The 25,806-nt window shown below is 44.1% G+C and overlaps 1 protein-coding gene and 1 pseudogene across 1 annotated transcript in view; both read right to left on the bottom strand.

Annotated features, from left to right (window-relative positions):
• The window catches only part of Poln (DNA polymerase nu), an 85,730-nt gene that overhangs the window by 25,027 nt on the left and 34,897 nt on the right, over positions 1-25,806 (bottom strand). Inside the window, exons 12-15 of the mRNA XM_090343922.1 lie at positions 19,772-19,828; positions 18,413-18,466; positions 17,656-17,721; positions 1,997-2,054 (exon numbers count right to left, since the gene is read on the bottom strand). Coding sequence (XP_090200048.1) covers positions 1,997-2,054; positions 17,656-17,721; positions 18,413-18,466; positions 19,772-19,828 — 235 coding nt within the window. The remainder of the gene's footprint in view (positions 1-1,996; positions 2,055-17,655; positions 17,722-18,412; positions 18,467-19,771; positions 19,829-25,806) is intronic.
• Positions 22,964-24,352, bottom strand: LOC150056046 (dnaJ homolog subfamily C member 3 pseudogene; annotated as a pseudogene).

The raw sequence follows: 25,806 nt of genomic DNA, 5'->3' as shown, positions 1-25,806 counted from the left end.
CTCATATCTCAGCCTCCCGAGTAGCTGAGATTACAGGCGTGAGCCAATGTGCCAGGTTCTTTTTTTTTTTTTTTGGCCGGTCCTGGGGCCTGAACTCAGGGCCTGAACACTGTCCTTGAGCTTTCTCAAGGCTAGAGCTCTACCACTTGAGCCATAGCACTACGTCCAGCTTTTTCTGTGTATGTGGTAGTGAGGAATGGAACCCAGGGCTTCATGCATGCTAGGGAAGCACTCTACCACTAGGCCAAACTCACGGCCCCCATGAGATTCAATAAACCTCTCAAAAACTGGAAGTGGCTCACTGGCTCAAGTGGTAGAGCCCTAGCCTTGAACAAAAGAACTCAGGGCACCTAGGCCCTGAGTTCAAGCCCGAGGACCAGCACAAAAGAAGAAAAAAATGAAAAAGAAAAACAATAAAGGTAAAAAGGGCTGGCAGAGCAGCTCAAGAGGGAAAGCACCTACCTAGGAAGCGCAGGTACTTATTACTACTTTCTCTGTTCTGGCTAAGTGCTAGTGGCCCAAGCTATAATCCTAGCTTGCTTAACAGGCAGAGAATAGTAATTCAAAGCCAGCTGGGACAAAACATCCATGAAACTTCATCTCAGTCAATAAGCTGGATGCAGTGGCACGATACTGACAATCCAGCTGAGATTGGGAGGATTCAGGTTCAAGGCCAACCTAGACAAACAAAACAAAACAAAACGACCAAAAAACACTTGGTACAGTAGTGTACAACTATCATCCTGGCTATGTAGGACACATACAGGAAAGATATTGCTCTGGCTGCCATCGGCAGAAACAAGATCTGACCAGAAGGGCTGGAGTGGGGCTTGGGTGACGGAGTACTCAGCAAGCCCAGCATTCACTTCCCCCGCAGTGTCCTCATAAAACCCCAATTCCGTTACAATACAGACGAACAAAGCGTAAGGTAGACCTTGTCAGTGAGTGCTGGGTGGGAAGAGCACTGGGAATGAGTCTCCCAGGCAGGGAGATCTCCGCTGAGCCCACAATGGCAGGAGGTCACCTTCCCCCTGCCTACTGAGCGCCCAGCCCCAGCGTGTGTCTGGAGAGGATGGCTTGGTGCTGTGAAGTGCTGGGGCACCCCGGCCAGCACCCACAGCCAGAGCAGCACAAACACTCTTGGGAGGGGGTAACACAGAACCAATTTGCCATATGTAAGCCTTTTCTTTTCAAGAAATGTGACCATTGGGCCGGGAGTTTGGCCTAGTGGTTAAAGTGCTTGCCTAGCATGCATGAAGACCCAGGTTCGATTCCTTGGTACCACATATAGAGAAAAGCCGGAAGTGGTGCTGAGGCTCAAGTGGTAGAGCTCTAGCCTTGAGAAAGTCCAAGGACAGTGCTCAGGCCCTGAGCTCAAGCCCAGGACTGGAAAAAAAAAAAAAAAAAAAGAAATGTGACCATCAAGCCAGGGGCTGGTGGTTCACGCAGACATCCTAGCTACTCAGGAGGCTGAGATCTGAGGACCACAGTTCAAAGCTAGCCCAGACACTGAAGTCCATGAAACTCTTTTCTCCAATTAACCACCAAAAACAGTGAGAAGTGGCGCTGTGGCTCAAGTGGTAGAGTGCTAGCCTTGAGCTGAAGAGCTCAAGGACAGTGCTCAGGGCCAGAGTACAAGCCCCAAGACCAAGAATAACTCCCATCTCCAATTAACCAGAGAAGTGCTAGATGGAGGAAGAATGTGAGCATACTTTCATGGACATTTCCAGAAACCTTCACATGAGCTAGTGTCGTCTGTGTTTGTTTGTTTTTCTGGTGGAGGGCACTGCTTCCCGGTGTAATTACTGGCTTCTTACGCTCAGCAGCTGCTAAGAGGCAGGCACCACACCCTTCAACCACTTCTTATTCCTTCAACGTACATTTAGAAGCTCGTCATGCAAACATAGAGAATTTCAGGAGAGTGAGGAGAGTTTTGTAGAAAAGCAATTTGAAAATGTTACTCCTGATTTTAACAAGGTAGGAAGGAACATATTACCTTTAACGTTTTGAGGTTTGGTAATCTGAATTGGGTGCTTGGAGATACCTTGGATATTCTGTTAATAATAAGAGGAAAATAGCTTTAGTTGAAATATCTGCTTTATATGTATACCATTTAATGATATTGAAAATGCATAATATTGCCTTTAACATGAACCAAATAAGTAGTACACTCTATCACGCCTGAGCATAACACAGTAGTACAACTGTCTAGCACTGAAACACCCCTAAGCACGGGTGCCCCGGTGATCCTTATGGTCACTCAGGAAGTAACTCCATGGCTGGCTAGGTCATAAACTCAGTTAACTTAAAGTTTCTGCGTAACATAATCAACGTGCGTTACTATGAAACTGTAATATTGCAGGTTAATTTAAAAACATGCTTTCTCTGGCCCTTGTCTCTGCACCGATTCTGCCTGGCTCCTGGCACCTCTTGTCTTACACTGACTGGTTGGGGGTGGCTGCAGCTGCATCTCAGCACCCCCTATGACAGCGTCTCCAAAAAGCCCTTGGGACATTTATGAGGTATCTGTGCTTTGGGCTCCACAAGTTGGGGTAGCAGCCTGTCCTCCTTCCACTCAAGTTGGCTTTCTGACCCTGGGTAGTGGCCAGTAGTGCCTACTGTGACTAGACTGAATGAATTCTGTTATTGTGCAATTGCTGAGCACCAAAGTCCTGCCATCTTTTTTTTTTTTTTTGCCAGTCCTGGGCTTGGGCTCAGGGCTTGAGCACTGTCCTTGGATTTTCTCAAGGCTAGAGCTCTACCACTTGAGCCTCAGCACCACTTCCGGCTTTTTGCTATGTATGTGGGGTACCGAGGAATTGAACCCGGGTCTTCGTGCATGCTAGGCAAGCACTCTACCACTAGGCCAAACTCCCGGCCCCAGTCCTGCCATCTTACAGGTGACACTCTTAGGTCCCCCAGAAACCTGAAAGGGTGCTATGCAGAGATTTTCATCTTTTTTTTTTTTTTTTTTTTTTTTATCAGTACCAGTGGTGCTCGTGTTCACTAGGTTTCCTTTTTTTGGCTGGCTATCTACCATTTGAGTCACATCTCCAGTCCTGTTTTTTGCTGGTTATTATTATTATTATTTTTTTTTTTTTGCCAGTCGTGGGATTGAGCTCAGGGCCTGAGCACTGTTCTTGGACTTTCTCAACGTTAGAGCTCTATCACTTAAGCCTCAGCACCATTTCTGGCTTTTTCCTACATATGTGGTACCGAGGTATCAAACCTGGGTCTTCATGCATGCTAGGCAAGCACTCTACCACTAGGACAAACTCCCGGCACTTTTGCTGGTTATTTTAGAGATGGAGTCTTGTGGACTTTTCTGCCTTGGCTGGCCTTGAATCATGATTCTCCAGATCTCAGCCTGCTGAGTGGCAGAGGACTGAGCCACCAGAGCTCAGTTCATCCCAGTTTCTTTTTTCTTTTACTGCCAGTCCTGGGGATTGAACTTAGGGCCTGTTCACTGTTCTTGGACACTTTTTTTTTTGCTCAAAGCTAGCACTCTACCACTTGAGCCACAGCGCTACTTCGGCTTTTTCTGTGTTTGTGGTACCAAGGAATTGAAGCCAGGGCTTCGTGCATGTTAGGTAAGAACTCTACCACTAGGCCAAACTCCTGGCCCCTCATCCTAGTTTGTTTTGTTTTGTTTTGGGGCCAGGAGTATGGCCTGGTTGTAGAGTGTTGCCTAGCATATATGAAGACCCAGGTTCAATTCCTCAGTACCACATCACACAGAAAAAAAAAGCCGCAAGAGGTGCTGAGACTCAAGTGGTAGAGCTCTAGCCTTGAGAAAGTCCAAGGACAGTGCTCACGCCCTGAGCTCAAGCCCAGGACTGGCAAAAAAGTTGTTTTAGTTTCTGAAGAAATGAATTTTTGTAGAAATTTAAAAAGAATAACTACCCAGATGCTGGTGGCTCATGCCTGTAATCTTAGCTACTATAGAGCCTGAGACCCAAAGCATCTCAGTTTGAAGGTCGCCTGGGTAGAAAAGTCCTCAGGACTCCATCTCCACTTAACCAGCAGAATGCTAGATTGGATACATGGCTTAAATCGTAAGGTACCAGCCATAAGCAAGAAAAACTGAAGAGCATTAGTCCCTGAGTTCAAGCATTAGTATCTCTTCTAAATGTAGGGATATACCATTTTTTTCCTAATTCCAGAAGCTAAGTAACACTAAATATGATAAAGGAAAATCATGACCAGAAATATCATTAGGCAAACATGAGAGAAATAAATACGTGAGCAGCAGAGCAGAGCAATGAGCTAGCTGTACACAGAGGAGCCATGCACAGGCAGACAGTAGGATAGCAAGTAACCTGCAAGTGCAGAGAACGCTGAGCTGTCAGTTCAGAGCTGTCTTCAACAAATCCATCAGCCAGGCAGGAAAGTGAGCTGAAGACATTCTCAAGCGAATGAAATCTAAGTGAGTCTGTCCTCAGTGGCCCTACTCTGGAATCATCAATAAAGGAAGTTCTTTAGATCTGTAGATGGTGGCTCAAAGCCAAAAACCTGGAACTGAAGTTGTGTCTCAAGGGGTAGAATGCTAGCCATAAGCAAGTATATGAACTCTCAAGTTCAAGACCCAGTACTAGTGCACGCATGTGCGTGCATACATACACACACACACACACACACACACACACACACACACAAAAGAATGGGAAAAATATTCATCTGACAGGGGACTAGTATTCAGATTACATAAAGCACTCAAAAGATTAAACAGTAAAAGAACAAATAATTTAATCAATAAATGGGCAAATGAATTGAACAGGTAGTTCCCAAAAGAAGGACAAATGACCTACATGGCTTACATGCTGCCCTCTCTTCTGTATTCCTGTGATAGCCGTTTTGTCTGGCGCTTGCTGGGACAGCGTCAGAGTTGGCATCACTATGGAGGAGCACTCAAGCCAGTAACAAGCCTTTTTCCAGCAGTGCCAGCCTTGTCACATAAGCCGGATAAATGCTATGCACTCACAGTCAAGGCAAGAGAGACACAAAATCACTAAAGGAGACAAAGAATTGCTTTTATGAAGTATCCCAAATACATCGAGAGACCAGAACTATTAAAGCTAAGTAAGTCAGCTATTAAAAATAGAACGAGATATTTTTTGGGGCGGGGGTAAAGTGCACCAGAAAGAAACATTCATGAAATTGTCTATTGTTCCACGCCTCCTTTTTTTTTTTTTTTTTGCCAGTCTTGGGCTTTAGCTCAGGGCCTGAGCACTGTCCTTGGACTTTCTCAACAGAGCTTTACCACTTGAGCCTTAGCACCACTTCCAGCTTTTTTCTATGCATGTGGTACCAAGGAATTGAATCCGGGCCTTCGTGCATGCTAGGCAAGCACTCTACCACTAGGCCAAACTCCCGGCCCCCCCACGCCTTCTTTAAACAAAAATAACTCTTATTTTGGAATAGTGAAATTGTGAAGACAACAGGGGTCCCACATGTCCCGGCAGTTCTCCCTGTTAGCATCTACAAGTGCCTTGGCTCATTTGCTACAGCCACTCAACACTGATCTGTCAGAATCATCCAATGTCATCCGATTCTTCTTTCTGGAGGCCTCAGCACCAGGACCCTCCCTCTTCAGGCAGTCTGGACATCTATCACGATGCTTCTGAGTGCCCCACCTCTTCATGAGGACAGGAGCCAGCCCAGCACTGTAGATCTGCGGTTCTGCCTCCCCTTCCTGCTGCACCCAGCCTGGTTAGTGCTGAGTGGTGACCTCAGTGAACGAAGACAGAGTGCGCATGCACGCATACACAGACATGAAGAGCCACTTTTGACTACCTCCTTTCTGCTTATGGCTTTCTCATTAAGCACCATTACACATACATGACACACAGTCTGCGGAGGGCCAGCAATACACAATACACAAATATCTGTCACCATGTATGTCACACAGGCAAATTATACACACAGGGTTCAAGAGGACATGACGACGGGTAATCTGAGAGAAGGGGTGACCACCTCAGAAAGGTTCCTGATTGGTAAATCTAGGAAAATAGCAAATTTCCTACAAAGGACACAGGAAACACCCACAGAATTATGTGTCCTGTTTTTGTAAACATCCTTGTTTTTCTTCTTGTATACTCAAATTTGAACTCAGGGCCTCCCTCACCTGCTAGGCAGGCGCACTACCAGCTGAGCCATGCCTTGTTGAGGAGGGCATCAGTCTAGGCAAACTTTCCATGGCTCTCCCCATTCCAGCTGTTGAACCAGAGGGGTCTGTTCATGTACACATGAAGCACTGTGGAAGTTCCACAAGGGCTTCAGGGACAACAGCAGCTTCCTGGGGACATTGGGAAGATGTATGGTGGCCATAGAACTGCTCCAGACAACATCCAACTTAGACATCACTCCTCTGAACACAGATGAGCTCAGAGACCACAACACATAGGAGGGGCTGTGTTTTCCTGAGAAGGAGGAGAAAAGAAATGAAAGCTTCTGGCAGATACCACCTGGCCAGGAGGGGGTGTCTCCCAGCTCAGATAAAGAGCTGACCACTCCAGCTAACATCAAATAGAGTATCGGAATGCTTCCGCGTGGGAGAGCCTTTGACTGAATTCGCTGGAGCCAGACAAACCTTATGCAGATCCGTTTGTATTATCCACATGTGAACATTAAAGTCGCATGTTAGATTCGTATCCCATGGGCAAGACGTGCTTATGAGTCCTCTCTCCAGTGTTACAGTGGATCTCAGTGCTGGCGGATGGCATGAGTGTGATGCAAGCACAGAGCAGGAAGACTGTCAGAAAGTGCCAACGCTAGGAAACCGAAAGCAAATAGGGACAACTTCCATAGAATGTCCTTTGCCTCCAGAGTATAAAGTCCTCTGCTCTTAATGTGTACATGGGAGCAGCTAGAAAACACCTCCAAGTCCCCCATGTAAACAAGCCATCGCAGCGTCTCCGATGCTGGAGTGCCAGCGGGTAGTGGGTGGGTAGCTGCATCCATGCTTCCACCCACCCATACTCCATGAAGACATTTCCCACTGGCAGCTGGAAGGAAAGTGCCAGCAGAATATCACCTTGATAATAACAATAGAGAAATAAATATTAAAAATGAGAATTTAGAGTAATTCAGTATCAGGAGCTTTTTTTTTTTTTTGGCCAGTCCTGGGTTTGAGCTCAGGGCCTGAGCACTGTCCTTGGACTTTCTCAAGGCTAGAGCTCTACCACTTGAGCCTCAGCACCACTTCCGGCCTTGGCAGGGGACAGCCTGTAGCCTCTGGAAGGGCAGGAGAAGTACAGCATGGTTACAGACGGCCTCAGGCCCACTGGATGTCCTTTGCCCTGAAGTAATGTGGCAGTGCAGGCTCCTTTCTGCCAAATACAGGAAGGAGCCACACTCAGCTCACGGGGAGCAGGTTCTGAGGGCAGGGCAGTCCTCACTGTGTCCTCGGCTCCTATTACATTCCTAGTACACAGGAGCAATCCACAGGAATAAAAGTACATTTATCAAATAACCAGCAAAGAAGGCATTACTTTGAGTCAAGTGTGGTGGCTCACTGCTGTAATCCCAGCTGCTTGGGAAGTGGAGGTAGGAGAACTAGTCTAAGGCGACACGGCTCCAAGAGGAAACGAGACCTTATCTGAAAAATAAGACTATGGTTCAAATAGTAGAACACTTGCTAGAACAAACATGAAGCCCTGAGTTCAAAACCCCAGTACCATTTTCAAAGAGATAGTGATTAAACTGATCTCTTGGACTAGGTTTAAAAATTGCAACCCTTGAGCAATAAGCAATGCTTAAGCAATAGAATCCGTGCCTAGCAAGCATGCCCTTGCGTGTGTGGGTAAGATAAAAACCTCAAAGTTGTAACTCATCTCAGCTGATGGCAGGAATAAAACAAAACAGCTCTTGCTACTTGCGGACAATTCTGTTGGGATCTGTTCAGAATTCTCTTTCCCTTTTTGCTTTAGAAAATGGCCTACAGATGTCATTAAGCTCCTACTACCAGTCCCATTACTCCAGCCAGCAGGGGCCATTCCAAGGCCACAGAGATGAGTGGAGGTGCTTGCTGAGGGCGCTTCTTCCTGCTTTCATGAAGTACATGGAGAGAGGCTGCGCATCTCCACTGGAGATGAACTGAGCAAAACGTCTCCCAGGTCCTCTGGGATGCAACTCAGGACAATGAGAGCAAAGAAAAGGGGAACGCTGGGCCTGTCCCATAACTTACATCATCAGATCAAACCTCAGGTTTCTAAATCAAAAAAGCTGAAACATAGCCTTTACTACTCTATCTATCTGAGTAGATAAAAGAAGACATGGATTGGTGGGAGTTTGACTCCTGGTGTAGGCTCTGAGGTAAAGCATTCCACCAATGTGGCTTGAGCATTCTCCCTCTCTGGTCATTGTTCCCTCTGCTAGGTGTCCTTTTTGCCAAGACAGTGTCTAGGTGTGTGTGTGGAGTCCGCATGACCCCATGGCGCTAGCATAGGAGACTCTATGTCACCAGTGGGTGCTTCCCTGCCTCTCTGGCTTTTGTTGCCTCTGCCTGTGCTCCCTGTCTTTTCTGCTTCTGTGACACTTTAAAGGACTGCAGTAAAGGACTCCATTCTGTGATCTCCCCATGGCTGGTATCCTGATAGCCTGGCTTTGATCTCAGCCAGGGTGACTGCTGTGTCCTGAAGCTCAGCTGTACTTTCCCTGTTGACCTGGCCTTGGATTGTTCCTGTTACAGCTCACCTCCAGGATCCAGTGAATGGTGGGGCTGGAGGTGGTCTGTTCATGTACACATCAGAGGGTCCACATGTCCTTATTGGACCCATGGGGCCATGAAGGCTTGGCGTCTAAACACAATACCACTTGACTTGGCCATCCCGCCTCCTCCAGGCATTCTCAGCAGTAGGCCCTGTAGGGTGTGTGCCCTCCTCCAGCTGTCTACCCCACCCTGGTTCTAATCCATAGGGGCTAGAGCCAGAACCATTTCACAGTGCCACCTAAGTCGCACACCAGCCCCCCAAAGAGGCCGGATGAGCCAGCCAGCCATCTCCCTCCCAAGCAGGGGGGCTGTCAATGAGCAGAGCGAACCCCCCCCCCCCACTTAGTGTGTTCTTGCTAAGAACCCACTTGCAAATGCAAGGATTGGCATCCCGATATTGCCTGGAACCATCTGAAACACAAAACTGAAAAACACAGAGCACAGCACCTTTTGACCTCTAGTGCCTGGTGCTTTTGTTTCTGCTATGCTCCTTCTTGAATTCTAGTTAGAAGCCAGAGCTGAGCAAGACTCCTTTATTCTCAGCAGTACACACTCTGTGAAGAAGCAGACTTCAGCCCAGTGGGCCGGGAGTTTCTTGGCAGCAAGAGGTATGCAAATGAAATACACAAAGACAGTATTTCAAAACTGTACTCAAGCTATGAAATGTTTTGTTCAATGAAAGATAATTTCTGCTTTCAGGAAAGTGACACAAACATTTTTCCTGGTTTACCTCAACTAATAGGTGGGGTACTATGTATACTGTAAACATAGGAGAAGAAAATAGGCTAATCAGGGACTGTGAGACCCCAAGAATTACAGAGCAGAGATCCTACTGTGTCCCTAAAGAGCAGGAAAGGGGCGGCCTTGCCAGACTGAAAACTTCTAGATGAACATCGTCTCTTGCTAACACCGCAGCCAAGACTGTGGCTGAGGTTAGCGTGCTCCCTAAGAATCCTCCTACCCTGGTACCTAGCCAAGTTCCTCTTCGTATCTTTCAATGCATTGACCCCTCACTGCCCATTTCTAAGAGACCCCAGATGCCATTGCTGGATTTGGTACTGAGTTCAATCTCTCTCCCCTATTGCATAGTCGTAAATGAACTTTTCCTCCACGTTTAACTCTGTTAGGCGTAAGTTTTGCAAAATTTCAAAATATATCAAACTCCACAAGATTCAGCCAGAACAGTTCCTAGGAGCACCACTTTTGGCTTTGTTGAGTAGTTTATTGGAGATAAGAGTCTCAGATCTCAGGCCCCTGAGTAGCTGGGATTACAGGTGTGAGCCACCAGTGCCAGCTTCCCAAAGCAATCTTAGTAAGATCTTCCTTAGAATGTCTTCCATGTGTTTCATCCAAACTCTGCCATGAGTGCTATTACAGAAGTACCAGTTCTCCACACACACATCCCCACCTAGGTAGTTCTGACACACTACATAGGCTGCTGAGGGGAAATGGGGGAAATAACTCATCTGAGGAACTTAAGTTGCCAGAATTAATGCTATTTATTTTCTCTGAAATGTCCCTCCACCACAATAGATCAGATACACTTAGCATTCCATCACTAACTCAAATCCCAGCCTTTCCTGTTTATCCTTCGATGACATTTGTGACAGGCTGACATTTGTCACAACCTGTTGTAATGTAGACAACTGTGTCCTCAGGAGATAAAACACTGGGGCAAAGGTGACTGCTAGTGAAGCATCACAGTAGAGCGGCACAGGGACCCCTGGGGACACACACCTCCACTGGGACTGCGTAAGTCAAGCATGCAAGAAAGTATGCCAGCAACACAGAACTGACTGTCAAGAACAAGACTACACAATGCCAAAATGCCAGATGACAGACATATACATTACTCCAAGCTTTTATGATGGTGATATGTGGAACATGCAGTTGACTAAGTAGACAAACATCACATCTCTATCATATCCCTTTAGAAACATGAGCTCCAGTGGGACTAAAGACCTAGTATAAAAAGTGAACTTGTTTTTAAAAGAGTCTTTACAATGTCTATGTGAGTGGGGTTCTTAGGTAAGACTCAGAAAAGCCAGGGTCGGGTGTAGATGCCTAGAGTCCCAGCCACTTACGAGGTGAAGGTAAATTCTAATTGAGGACTTGAACTCAAGACCTGAGCATTGTCCTTGAGCTTCTTTTGCTCAAGGGTAGCACTCTACCACTTGAGTCACAGTGTCACTTTCTTTTTTTAGTATTATGTGGTACTGAGGAATTGAACCCAGGGCTTCATGTACAAAGTAGGCAAGCAGTCTACTAGCCTTGAGCTGAAGAGCCCAGGGACAGCATCCAGGCACAGAGGGCAAGCTCCATGATGGACCAAAAACAAAAACAAAACCCGAAAGCAAGCAGAAACCACAAGGACTACATTTTGTGATACTGAAGCAAAGACTATCTGTAAAGACACAGACTAGGGGCTGGGAGTGTGGCCTAGTGGTAGAGTGCTTGACTAGCATGCATGAAGCCCTGGGTTCCATTCCTCATTACCACATACACAGAAAAAGCCAGAAGTAGTGCTGTGGCTCACATGGTAGAGCACTAGCCACTAGCCTTGAGACAGCCCAAGGACAGTGCTCAGGCCCCGAACTCAGAGGAAAAAAAAGCCTCAGGACTAGGGGAAAAAAAGACACAGACTAGCATGAAATCAACCATAGATTAAGGAAAGATTTATACAAATGAACAAAAGACTAATATCCACAATACACAGAGATCTTTTAAAAACTTAAGAAAAAGAAAACCCATTAAATGAAAATTAGGCAAAAGAGTACATAGGCAAATCATTGCATAGTCAATAAACATGAAAATATATTTGCCCTCATTAGCAGTTTAAGTAATGAAAATCCATAATAAGATGCAAATCCACACTTAACAGAAAAATGTTAAAATTATTAAAATTAAGGAGTCCAATGCGGGGCACTGGTGCCTCATGTCTGTAATCCTAGCTACTCAAGAGGCTTATATCTGAGGATCAGAGTTCAATGCCAGCTCAAGCAGGAAAAGTCTGTGAGACTCTTATTCCCAATTAATGCCCAGAAAATCAGAAGTAGAGCCATGGCTCAAACTGGTAGAGCTCTAGCTTTGAGTTAAAGAGCTCAAGGATAAAGCCCAGGTTCTGAGTTCAAGTCCCATAACTGACCTCCCCCCCCAAAAAAAGTCTAGAAATACAATTTCTATGTGTTCTACAGAGTAATGAGGCTTGAGTCCTACTACCAGCAAGAACAAGCCATAGAGTTAAATGTCAGCGTTCCAAATAGGCAGTACTGGTGGCATGAGGAAAGCATTTATGCATATTCAAGAACATTCATTACAGCAGAACTTTTCCTCACAATATTGTTTTTAATAGTCAAAAATGGAAATGAACTGGTATTATGCAATGATATACTATGTAGCAGACAAGATAAATGAATTAGAATTGCCCTGTCAGAACCAATAAATCTCAAAAACAATGCTGAAAGAACACAGGATATCATATGAATGTAAGTGTAATACAATATCGATATGAAGTTTAAAATAGCAAAAAAAGGAAGTGTCCTACCTACTATTTAAGAAAATATACATAGGATGATCAGCATTAAGTTTGGGTAGAATGGATGCTGACTGAACAGATCTGACAGGTACCAGCGATGCAGCCAGGGATCAGATGGAACTGGAACAGAGGCTGGAAGGCCGAGAAATGCATGAGAGCACAGGGATTCATAGGCCACACTAAAACATTATTATATTATAGGAATACAAGATGCTGGTTTGGCTTTGACCCAGATAAATACTAAAAAGGAAGGACAAACATACCAGTGAGACCTTGAAAAGCAAAGAAAACTGAAAAGGAAAAGAACTCACAAAGAACCAAAACAAAAATCCAGCTCAATAATGCCTAGATTTTAACATTTCCAATTAGTACAGCTGCAACTTCTGAGGAGAAATTGAACATTGGCCTAGAAGAAAACTTGAGAACTCAGGACACCAGGGAGCGAATAAAAATGCAATGTGAAAGGTTAGATATTTTGAATTTCATAACATTGATCCATCTTCAGCCAGCAGCATAATGGCACAACAGTAACGTGAGGACACTGACAAAAACTGGCCCCACTGATACAGAAACATTAGAAGGGACATCTAAAGCCATGTGTGATAAGGAGGTATTGGATAGAAGAATGTGGCTCCTGGCAAATACAAGGAGGGCAAAGGTTCTTGGCACCTCCCCATGGGAAAGACTTTGTGGAAAACATGTCAGTTCTACAGGAGTATACAAAAGGACTGAGGCCCGGAATTTGGCCTAGTGGTAGAGTGCTCGTCTAGCATGCACAATGACCCAGGTTCAATTCCTCGGTACTACATACATAGAAAAAAGCTGGAAGTGGTGCTATGGCTCAAGTGGTAGAGCTCTAGCCTTGAGAAAGTCCAAGAACAGTGCTCAGGCCCTGAGTTCAAATCCCAGGACTGGCAAAAACAACAATATCAACAATAAAAACAAACCCTAACAGTATTAAAGGACGTACCCAATCAAAAAACTTATTAGAAATGTACAGTAGCCAAACTTGGTGAGACTTGTCTATAATACTAGAGACTCAGGTAAAAGAGGTAGAAGGATTATGAATATGAGGGCAACTAGACTACATAGAAAGACTGTCTCAAGCAAAAAAAAAAAAATGAAAGCATTAAAACAGTGGGTCCCAACTACAATAGCTACTAAGGAGATAGAGATCAGAAAGGTTGTGGTTAGGGCTGGGAGTTTGGCCTATTGGTAGAGTGCTTACCTATAATGTACAAAGACTTGGGTTCAATTCCTTGGAACCACATACATAGGAAACGCAAGAAGTGGTGCTTGTGGCTCAAATCTTGAGAAAGTCTTGAGCTCTAGCCTTGAGAAAGCCCAAGGACAGTGCTTAGTCCCTAAGTTCAAGCCCCACGACTCGCAAAAAAAAAGAAAAGAAAAGGAAGTTTGTGGTTAAAGGCTAGCCTGGACAAAAAGTTTGTGAGATCCCATTTCAACCAGGAAAGGTTGAGTGTAGTGGCATGTGCCTGTCATCCTTCCATGCAGGAAACATAACTAGAAAGAGACTTGTCCAGGCTGGTCTAGGCATAAATGTAAGACCCTATTTTTTTAACCCTAAAAATAAAACTGTCTGGGGGAATAATTCAAGGGGTAGGATGCATAATTAGAAATGTCCTCAGCACCCCAATACTGCAAAAAAAAAATTAAAAATTAAAGGGTGGGCCTGGGGTGTGGTCTAGTTTTAGAGTCCTTACCTAGCATGCATGAAGCCTTGGGTTCAATTCCTCAGTACCACATGCACAGAAAAACAGAAGTAGTGCTGTGGCTCAAGTGATAGAGTGCTAGCCTTGAGAAAACTCAAAGACAGTGCCCAGGCCCTGAGTTCAAGCCCCAGGACTGGCAAAAAAAATTAAGGTGTCAAAAGAATGAAAGGACACACAACAATTTGGAAAAAACTACTGAGAAGGATATCTCTAAGAAAGGACTTGTATCTGGAATACATAAAGAATTTTCAAAATAATCAATCCCTTTAAACTTGGAGAAGGCTCTATGCTTCACAAAATAAAAATGGATGACAAACACACGGCAAGATACCTATCATTATTAGTCATTATAGCAATGATGTTAGAACCACTATGCATCTGCCAAAATAGCTAAATTAAAAGACCAACTCAAGCAAGAGCTGATGGGCATGCAAAGAAAATGAAACTCTTATCCACTGATGTGAGCAATGTCAAATGGTAGAACCAGCACTTAAGAAGTGAAATATATCCCTACCACTGACTCAGCTATTTGACTCTCAGTTTTCCCAAGACACAACGTATAAATCCATATATAGAATATATATTATTAGGCACAATAATATCCCAAACTTGATACAATCCAAAATGGAACAATCGATGAGCTTATGAACAAATTTGAATACACTGAATCAATGGAATGCTATTCAGCAATAAAAACTGATCAGTTATACAAAACACAGGCTAACATGTGTGGGGCTCAGTACTGCTCCAGATGAATCCAGACACCAAAACACCGATTTCAGACAATGAAAATCAACCCACAGTGACAAAAAGCGAGTGGACTTAGGGTGGGGGTCATCATTATAAAGGGGGGGGTTGATATGTACACTATTTCAATTATGGGGACAGTTTCAAGGTTGCATACATATGTCAAAATTTGTCAGACTGTGATATGCAAAGCTTCTAGTATATAAATTTTCTCTTGATAAAGCTGTTGGAAAATGAAGTTGAACCAGACGTCAGTGGCTCATACTTATAATCCTAGCTACTTAAGAGAATCACATTTCAAAGCCAGTGTAGGCAGAAAAATCCATGAGATTCTATCCCCCAAATAACCAGTACAAAACCAGGCTGGAGGCATGGATCAAGGGATTGAGCCAAGAAATGAGAAAGCTGATCAAGCACAGGAAGTTAGACTCCTTTTCTTGGTAAGACCCAGTAAGTACAATCCACTAGATATAGCTATTAAAAACTAGAGAAAGAAGGGCCGGGAGTTTGGCCTAGTGGTTAAAGTGCTTGCCTAGCATGCATGAAGACCAGGGTTCGATTCCTTGGTACCACACACATAGAAAAAAGCCAGAAGTGGCGCTGTGGCTCAAGTGGTAGAGCTCTAGCCTTGAGAAAGTCCAAGGACAGTGCTCAGGCCCTGAGCTCAAGCTCAGGACTGGCAAAAACAACAACAACAAAAACTAGAGGGGGCCGGGCACCAGTGGCTCATGTAATCCTAGCTCCTCATGAGGCTGAGATCTGAGGACTGCAGTTCAAAGTCAGCCTCAGCAGAAAAGTACCTGTGAGATTCATATCTTCAATTAACCACTTGAAAACCAGAAGTGGAGCTGTGGCTCAAATTTTTTTGTTTGTGTTTTGGTACTGGGGACCAACCCCAGGATGTACTTTCTGTCAAGCACTTTACCAATGAGCTACATTCAGTTCCGTGGCTCAAAGTGGTAGAACATTAGCCTTGAGCAAAAGAGCAAAAGAGCTCAGGACAGTGCCCAGTCCCTGAGTTGAAGGACCACGATTGACAAAACAAAACAAAATAAAACAAAAAGTTAGCATTCACAGGGCAACAATCTGAAGATCCTACGTTAAGCAAATCAAGTTAAGATTCTAAGTAGGCAAACCAGAGACTCAAACCAGAATCAGGAGCACTACTGAGCAGCAGAGTCGTGGCTCTGTGCACTTGGTCCTGGACAGCAGGCCAGAGGCAAGTAGTATGCAGCAGAGTCAGATGACTGAGGCCTCAGATTTCTGGTTGGAATACAGAAAACAAAAACAAACTCAAGAAAAGTGGGTGAAGAAGAACCAGAAATTAATGGAGAACGTGGAGGGAGAGGAGCTCAAGGAAACACATCCAGAGTTGCTTCCAGATCCCTGGCTCAGCCTTGTTTCCTCTGTGTAGTTTCATCCACAGCACAAGGGGACTGACAGGGGAGCCAAGAGAAAGCAGCACAGTTCCTCCAGAGACCCCTGGGAGACCCAGAAGCAGAGACTCTACACACTTAGTGTAGAGCATGCAGTGAGACCACGGCACCTGGAGACAGGGCAGAACTCGAGGCCCGGGGTTCAGCAGATGGCTCCCCACTAAAACAAAAGCACCCCTGTTTTTAAAACAGGACCTAGACTCCCAGAACATAATTTTCAGAATGTTACTAAATACTTGCAAATTACTAGACACCTGAAGAAATAGAAAAATCATAACATTTCTTCCTTCCTCCCCCCCCTTCTTTCTGCCTCCCCCTTCTTGGCTTTTTTTTCTCCAGCATTGGAGATTGAACCACTTAACACTTTACACATGCTATGTAAGCACTCTACCACTTGATTCATATTCTCAGTCCTTACATTTGTATTTTTGTTTTCGAAATAGGGTCTCACTTTGGCTGGTCTAGCCTCAAAGTATTAATCTCTCTACTTCTACCTCCCAAGTAGCTGGAGCTATAGGCATGAACTACCATGTCCAAGTACAATCTCTTATTCTATAAACTTCTCTATTACTCGAATTTCTTTACCATTACATATATTCATAAATTACATGTTATATAATATAGTTAAATTATCAATATATTTCACTCATATATTTACATCTAAGCATAAAATCCTAAGTGGGTAGATGCAAGAAGAAAGGAGAGGGAAAAGAATACGGTCATAAAATTCAATGCATATCTTACAAAATCAAGAAACTGAGAGAAGGGATATGGGATATAGCTATCTAGGAGGCTGAGATCTGAGGATTGAAGTTTGAAGCCAGGCTAGGCAGGAAAATTCATGAACTCTTATCTCCAAATAATTTTTAAAAGCTGTAATTGTAGCCATGATTCAAGGGCTACAAAGCTACTGCTAGCTTTGGGGGAAAAAAGAAGCTCACAGACAGCTTCCAGGACCTAAGTTCATATCCCAGAACTCACTCATTCTCTCTCTCTCTCTCTCTCTCTCTGTCACACACACACACACACACACACACACACACACACACACACACACACACACACACACGTTGTTTTAAGTTTCTGGAGCATGGCTCCAGAAACAACAAAAGCAAAACAAAAACCGTATCAAAAACTGAGCAGTATTAATAGCTTGCTTTCACTAGAAAGTCTTCAACAACAACAACAAAAGGAGGTAATTATGAGACACTTCTGGAAGCCAGAAGCCAAACTGACCCACACAAATTAAAAAGGAAGATGAGGGAGGGGAGAGGGACCTGTCTTTAGCACAGGAGTGGCCGGGTTTAAGGGTAGGAATCCTCTCCTAGCTCCTTTAGCCCCTTACAAGTCTTGCCCTTTATAAACTTCAGTGGTATGAGAGCAGGGGAAGCATCGCTCTCCATGTGAGGTCTCCTCTTGGGAACACAATGTTCACGGGCAAATACATGTTTAGGAAAAACTTCAATGGCTAGGCATGGAAAGTAGTGTTTAACTTACAGGATGCTTGGCTGAAAGTCTTCCGGTCACAGTTCCGGTCTGATTCCATGTAGAGGAAACAGAGCCCTGGAACGTTAAAAAGATTGTTTAAACCCAGTCAATGCTGTGTGAAGTAAGGAAGTGTGGGCCTTCCACTTACATAATGCTCCCCGCTCCTCTGCAGGTCCACAAGCTGCGGCCCTGAACTACCAATCCCAACATGTCCTTGGATTATAAAACCTGTCATGGAGCCAGGTGAGGAGGCTCACGCTACTCAGGAGGCTGAGATCTGAGGATCAGGTTCAGAGCCAGCCCAGGCACTAGAGACAGTGAGATTCTTATCTCCTATTAACCACTAGAAAACCGGAAGTGGCACTGTGGCATTGTGGCTGAAGGGTAGGGTAGTAACCTTGAGCTGAAGAGCTCAGGGTGGGACTGTGTGTCACAGATAGGTTGTTACTTGCTGCATGGTCTCAAACAAGTCATAGAGATCTGAGCTTGCAGGCTCCTCATGTATGAACAAAAGCAATAAGATCTGCCCCCAACAGCTCACAAAAGAGACATGGCAGTGGGTGTGAAAGCATGAGGTTAGGGGCAAAGCTGCTTCATAAATGGAAGCCTTAAGATCTAACGTCAACCCATTTTGTACAAATAACTGGCAGTCCACAGCTCCAAGACTTCTTCATCACTTAAGAGAACTGTAAACATTCTATGTGTATCTGAGTTCAGTCATGAGCCAGGTTTCTAAGACCAGTATTATTTTTTAAGCCTCAGTTACCTTTTTCATACAAGCGAGAATTCCATCTACAAAGGTTGACTTGATCTTGTGAACCTAAATCACAAAGACAAGAATGACAAGAATTGTCATTTTCTTGTTTTATTTAAATAAGAACACAGGAAGTAGTGCTGTGGCTCAAGGGATAGGGCGGTAGCCTTGAGCTGAAGAGCTCAGGGACAGTGCCCAGGCCCAGAGTTCAAGTCCCACAATCAAAAAAAAAAAAAAAAAAAAAGAAAAAGAAAAGAAAGAAAACAGTGCTGGGCATACACTGTCAAAGTCACCTCATTTGACCTCAGGCGTTGCAAGGACTGCGCAGCACTCTCCACAGAGAAAGTTGCTATCCTGCCCTTCTTTTTAAATATATTGTTATTAAGCAATGGTACAGAGGGGTTACCATTTCATAGGTAAGGTAGTCAGTACTCTTCTTTTTTCTGGGAAATGTCACCCTTTCCTTTGTTCTCCTCCCATCCCAGCTCACAAGCTGCATAGGTAATTTTCTACATAGTGCCTACTGACTACCATGACTCCATTTGTTCCCTCTCCCTCCATTCATGTACCCCCTATGCCCCCCTCTAAAAAGACAAGGGAAAAAAAACAAAAGAAAAACATCACCCTACCACCACCACCACCATCAAGAACAACAACCCTCATGTTTCCATTTCCTAGAATATATTTTAGTAAATAGTATTTTAAATGTTCAGAGGAGCTACACCTTTGGGTTCTTTCGCTAAAAGGAATCTCCTCGAGTCAGACCATTTGTGCCACCTCACCCTTTTATTCAGCAATATTTCAGATTTGCAGAGAAGTTGCAAATATTAGCAGGTCAATAAGTATGTCCCAGTGTCCCCTGAGGTGCATTTGCCCTCTCCTGCCTGATGCATTTCTGCACATGGACAGCAGTCCACGAGCTCGGTAGGTAATAGGGCATCATTTAGGTTATAAATGTGGTTCATGAGCAACAGAGAGCACTGGAGAAATGGGCAGGAGTGTGTACAGAGAAAGCATGAGTACTGCAGGATAAGAGTCCTCTAGCCTCTGGCAAATGTTACTGAACAAAAACACTGGGCTTCCACAGGAAGGTGGGGGCTTTTGTGGGTTGGTATCTGATTCACAATGAAGCCACAGTAGTAACAGGCTGTCAGTGTCCTCTACTTAGGACTCCTTAGATGGCCAGCACGGGCAGAGCATGTCCTCAGAGGTGAGATCACATCATGGTACGAGGAAGCAGAAATAACACAAAGTTTGCTGGGAAAACACTCTTCACGTAGAACAGTGAGGGTGCTGGAGCAAATGTGGCGCATTAACACAAGGAGGGTCAGACAGCATTCTTGCAAACTACTTACAAAAATGTCCACTTACCCGTCTGTATTCCAAAATTATCCTGGGTAATGGATGGAGGTGTTGCAGAGCGTTTAACTAAAAAACGAAAATATGAATCACCAATAGGTTGCAGCTAGAGAAAGTCACAGCTACAAATGAGTAATTGAAATAAATATAGACCACTTTGTCAGAAACAACCTTCCTCACCTCCCTGCCCTGTGCACTCATCAACCTGAATTGTAGAATGGGTAACATCAGCCATTTCTCTACTCTGGTCATGCACAAAAGAAAGTATTTGAATCTTTTTCACTAGGACCTCAAAACAAGGTTTGTTTTTAATCTTGTGCGTGCGTGTGTGTGTGTGTGTGTGTGTGTGTGTGTGTGTGTGTGTGTATCCACAAGTGTGCTCATCCCGGGGCTTGAATTCAGTGTCTAGGTGCTGCGTGAGAACTTTGCTCAAGGCTAGCATTCTATTTGAGCCACAGCTCCATTTCTAGCCTTTTGGTGACGAGTCTCACAGGCTTTCGTCTAGACTGGCTTCAAACCACAATTCTCAGATTTCATCTTCTTTTGTAGTTTGTATTACAAATGTGAGCCAGTGACACATGGCTTATTATTGTTTGTTTGTTTTTTGCCAGTCCTGAGGCTGAACTCAGGGCCTGGGCACTGTCCTTGGGCTTCTCAAGGCTAGCACTCTACCACTTGAGCCAACACAACACCACTTCCAGCTTTTTCTGTGTATGTGGTACCAAGGAATCGAATCCAGGGCCTTGTGCATGCTAGGCAAGCACTCTACCACTAGGCCATGCTCCTGGCCCTTGTTTTTTCTTTTTTTTTATTAAAAGATTTTTTACATCATATTTCAAATATCAAGTTTAACACACAAGTATTAAAGAATAGAATCTCTGCATGCAATCACTGGCACATAAATTTGAGAACAAAATTAAAATTAAGCTGAGAGTTTGTATGTCATATCAATCTATATATCAATGTCTATATCATATATATCCCATCATAGATTTATATGTCTTATATTTATATCTCCAAGTTCAATGACCCTAAGTACCCCAGTGTTGAGTCATCGCTCTTGCACTGTTTGGATCTAATATCCACATATCAAGGAGACCGTGGGCCTTTTGTTCCTTTGGTCCTGACTTATCTTACTCAACATGATTTGCTCTAGTTCCATCCACTTCCCAGTGAATGCCATTACTTTATCTTGTCTGGTGACTATGTAGAATTACATTGTATATATATATATATACCACATTTTTTTGTATCCATTCATCTGCAGTAGGGCATCTGGTTGTTTCCATTGCTTGGCTATTGTGAATAGTGCAGAGATGAACATGGCTGAGCAGGGGTCCTTATCATATCCTGGGTTATGATGCTCAGAGTGGATTTGGCCTTCTTTTTAATCTTAAGAAAAATTAAGTGATGGCTCACACCATAATCTTAACTACTTATGAGGCTGAGATTTAAGAACTGTTGTTTAAAGTCAGATTGGGGAACCAATCCTAGTCTTATCTCCAATTAGCCAGCAAAAAAAAAAAACCTGGGAGTTGTGGTGTGGCTCAAGTGGTAAGAAAAAAATCCAAGGGATAGCATGAGACTCTGAGTTCAAGCCCCAGTAGTGGCTTTAATATATATATATATACATATTTAATATATATACATATATTATATAAGATATACTTACATATATATGTAAGTAAAGGAAGAAGGGAAAGAAGTTGGTTTAATTGAAGCGGAATTTAATCTAAATGATCCTGCTGAGCTGAAGGCTCTGGACCCTCGCCAGGAGGCCCAGCTTCTGCGGAAAGGGTTGCAACAACTTTCTTGTTAGCTCTCTGCATGCAGACAGTCTTCTCCATTGACAACATCCTTGACTTCTGGAGCAGAGAGGATAGCTTTTGGCAGCTGTTATTTCTCAACATTTTTCTTTCCTCATTTGGAAGTCATCTGAGTGCCACTACAATGCTAATTTTCAGTATACTTTAATGATTTCATGCTTTTCTTTTTTGGGGGGGGGGTGTTCAGTTGTGGGGCTTAAACTCAGGGCCTGTCCCTGAGCCTCTTTGTGCTCAAAGCTGGCAAGCACTCTACCATTTAAGCCACAGCACCACTTCCGGTTTTCTGGCAGTTAATTGTAGATAAGTCTCACAGACTTTCCTACCCATGCTGGTTTTGAACTGCAATCCTCAGATTTCAGCTTCCTGAGTAGCTAGGATTATAGGCATGAGCTAGTGGCACCTGGCTGATTTCTTGCTTTTTGACATTTCTTTTTACTCTCAAGATTATATAATAATTTCGATAGTTTCTGTGCTTTCTCTAGACTTTCCTGAATTTGCTGGTGATTATGTTCTTTTTTTTTTTTTTTTGCCAGTCCTGGGCTTGAGCTCAGGGCCTGAGCACTGTCCTTGGACTTTCTCAAGGCTAGAGCTCTACCACTTGGGCCTCAGCACCACTTCCGGCTTTTTTCTATGCATGTGGTACCGAGGAATCAAACCCGGGTCTTCTTGCATGCTAGGCAAGCACTTTAACCACTAGGCCAAATTCCCGGCTGGTGATTATGTTCTTGAGCAGATTCATAATCCTGAATAAGTTTTATCGTGCAATTCTTCAATTAAATAGGCATGTTTTGATTTTTCAGAGCATTCCATCTGTAAAACTTCAGGACATACTCCAATAGTTTCAGTGGGTTTCTTGTCCTTAGGAAGTGGCAACAAATATTTTCTTTTGAACAAATTATATATTTAGCACACTAGGCTTTGTTTTCATGACAGATACAAACTTGCTGGTTGCATCTGTGTATCTTCTGTATCTGATGAGCTCTTCAGCTGACTCAATCAGTTGATGGTACATAAAACATTTTATAATCTTGATCAAGTTCAAGACATTCACAACGTCACTAAAGGCCAGAATGTGCTACCCTACTTGGTAGATCACTGTGCTAATTTTATAAAATGCCTCAGTATGATCATTTTTCATTTTTTTTTGCCAGTCCTGGGACCTAAACTCAGGGTCTGAGCAGTATCCTTGGGCTTTCTCAAGGCTAGCACTCTACCACCTGAGCCACAGCACCACTTCAATTTTTTTCTGTGTATGTGGTACTGAGGTCTTCATGCATGGTGGACAAGCACTCTACCACTAGGCAAAACTCCTCATTCTTCAAATTGATGCAGCTTTTAAGTCATGGCATTTCTAGGTTCTTTCATCTCAAAGTCCACATTATTCTACATCCCAAATACAAACCTCTGAAATCTTATCAAGGAAGGCTATATATACAACAGTATCATCTACATTTACAAAAGCACCAATAGCATGTGAATACAAATGCTGCATTGTTTTTCAGATTTTGTACATTGAAACTCAGCTTCCTCATCTTCATTTTTATTTGGGTTAGAAGTGAGCACTTTGTTAAGATCGTCTTTTTGCTTCATCAAGTTTTCCTGTAATCTTGCTGCAGTGAATGCCACCTACAATTTAACCACTTAAGTTTCATCAGGAAATGCTGTTTTTGACTTACTCATGGTTGCAAAGACAGGAGCCCTCCAATCCAATAGTATGCAACACGGTTATCAGGGTTGCCTCCACTGCAGCATGAAATGGAGATAAAATACCAACTAGCTGTCCAGCTGCCAGTAATGTCCAGTTTAAGAAGTGCCTCAATAACTGTATTTACTCCACACTCAGCACCTTTGTCCTGCAAGTCCACCAGGCCCAGCAGGAAGGGAGTACCAGGCCAGCTGGCTGGCACCAGACGCAGACAACACCATGTCTGAGGGCACTGGGGATATGGAGGAGAAGGGTGTAACACCTGCCAGCCCTGACTGCTGCTATAACCACCTGCTTTCCACTGTCAGTCTAGCCAACTGTGCATACATTTTGACAGCACAAGTCTGAAAACATTTAAAAAGAATTAAGTGTTTGATCATACAGCACTATGGCCAAAGTGCTGCACATGATAGACAGAGGCCGCAGGAAGCCTACAGGTCTGCAGCTTTATTGAAATCAGTGCTGGCTCGTGACACCGCACCCTTCTGACCTTACTTACACTCCACCATTCCACTTTCCCACTGGCGCCTCCTTTCCCTGACGTCCACTATCAGTTTCTCAGAGTTCAGCTGTGTGGTTGTTCATGTTGGCCACGTATCAAGATCAGTGAAGTGCTGTCAGTGGCTAGGCTTCCCGGCGGATTCTGAGTCAGGGGATCAGTTGTGTACCTGGGTATCTACATCTTCAAACTCTCCAGCCAGAGCGGAGCACCACTGACTCGGAAGACTGCAATAGAAACCAGCCTACAGCTTCCAAGTGTGCATTGCAAGTGCAGGACTCATCTCCACAGAACTCCCCCCTGGCTTCCTCCCACAGACACGCCTCGACACAGCACCTGTCCAGATGATGGCACACAGCCCCGTGTGCACCTCTGACTGCACATGCCCCAGACTGAACAACTGACAGCTCACAGAGTAGTGGCCGTGTCTAGCTGCACAGGTGCACACTCAGGGAGCCTCACTGTTATTTACATGCACAAGAATGTACTAAAGATCCTTTCTGTTCTGAAACGATCTGGAAGTCCACCTGCTCTGTCCACTTTCCTGCCCTCACCTGCATCATGGTGACAAGGCCTGGTGATTAGGAGTGAGTCGCCTCCATTCTCTAGCCAGATACAAGAATGATAATTTAAACATACACGACGACGCCTATGGCAGTTTCAGAGCTTGATAACACAGTGTCAAGGAGAAGGTGCCACTGCCAGAGCTGAGTGGTACAGCGCCTCAGAGGGAAGCGCGGTGGTTTCCTGTCGCACTGAGTGTCCTCTCACCATGTGAACCAGCAAGTATCCTCCTGGGTGTCTACCAAAGGGACTGGGAAACTCAAGTCTGTATGAGTTAACGATAACTTCCACAACTTGAAGACAAGATAACCTTCAGCAGGAATTGGGGCTCGCTCATGCCTACAATCCTGGCTACTTGGGAGGTTAAGATCTGGAAAATCATGCTTTGAGGCCAGCCTGGGCAGAAAAGTGAGACTTCATCTCCAAAATAATTAACAAAAATCGGAGCTACAGGCTTGGCTCAAATGGTAGAGTACCAGCTGAGCAAGCAAAGTGAGTCATTACCCTGAGTTTATGGGAAGGGACAACAATGTTTAAGAAGTCATATACTCATTACCTTATGAAAGTAACTATAACCATATAAACTTTAAAAACCCTGAGTTCAAACCTCAGTATAAACAAGAAAAACAAATGTCCTCAGCACGTAAGTAGATAAATCAACAGTGGAATATTATTCAATGATAAATAAATGGTTTTCAATCATGAAAGATGAATGAGATGTCAGCTAAAATGACTAAGTGAAAGAAGCCTGTCTGAGAAGGCTTCATACTATGTGGCTCCAAGGACTTGTGTGGCAGGCTTGTATGGAGATGGTAGAAAGGTCAGTGGTCACAAGAGATTAGGGTGGAGACAGACCAAAATGAGGGGAAAAAGAGGATTTTTAGGGCAGTAAACATATCCTGCACCAGGGCCAGAAGTGTGGCCTAGTGGTAGAGTACTCGCCTAGCAGGCATGAAGACCTGGGTTTGATTCCTCGGTACCACATACATAGAAAAAAGCTGGAAGTCATGTTCTGACTCAAGTAGTAGAGCTCTAGCCTTGAGAAAGCCCAAGGATGGTGCTCAGACAGGAGTTTAAGCCCCAGAACTGGCAAAAAAAAATATCCTGCATGATTCAATAATGATCAACACATGGCATTATACGCGTGTCCAAACCCATAGAATGTCCAACACTAACAGTGAGCCTTAACTTAATAATGTGTCAGTGTAGTCTCACAATTGTAACAAATGTACATCTGTGAATGAAGTTGTGGTGGCAGGGATTATGCATGGGCGGCAACAGGGACCGTGTGGAAACTGCACTTTCTGCTTGATGCGCATGTGTATAGTCTATTAAAGTAATCTACCTAAGAGCCATTGCAAGGTTATCCATCATACAAAAATCTGGGGTCCTCCCATGGGCTTCACAGCACAGTATAATGGGGTCCTTAGCCTCAGGGGCCTGAGCAGCCAGA

This window comes from Megascapheus bottae, chromosome 13 (assembly GCF_031878675.1).
Source record: "Megascapheus bottae isolate mThoBot1 chromosome 13, mThoBot2.hap1, whole genome shotgun sequence".
NCBI lineage: Eukaryota > Metazoa > Chordata > Mammalia > Rodentia > Geomyidae > Megascapheus > Megascapheus bottae.
Note: the sequence above shows the minus strand (reverse complement) of the source record. Positions and strands in the feature narration are given on the sequence as shown.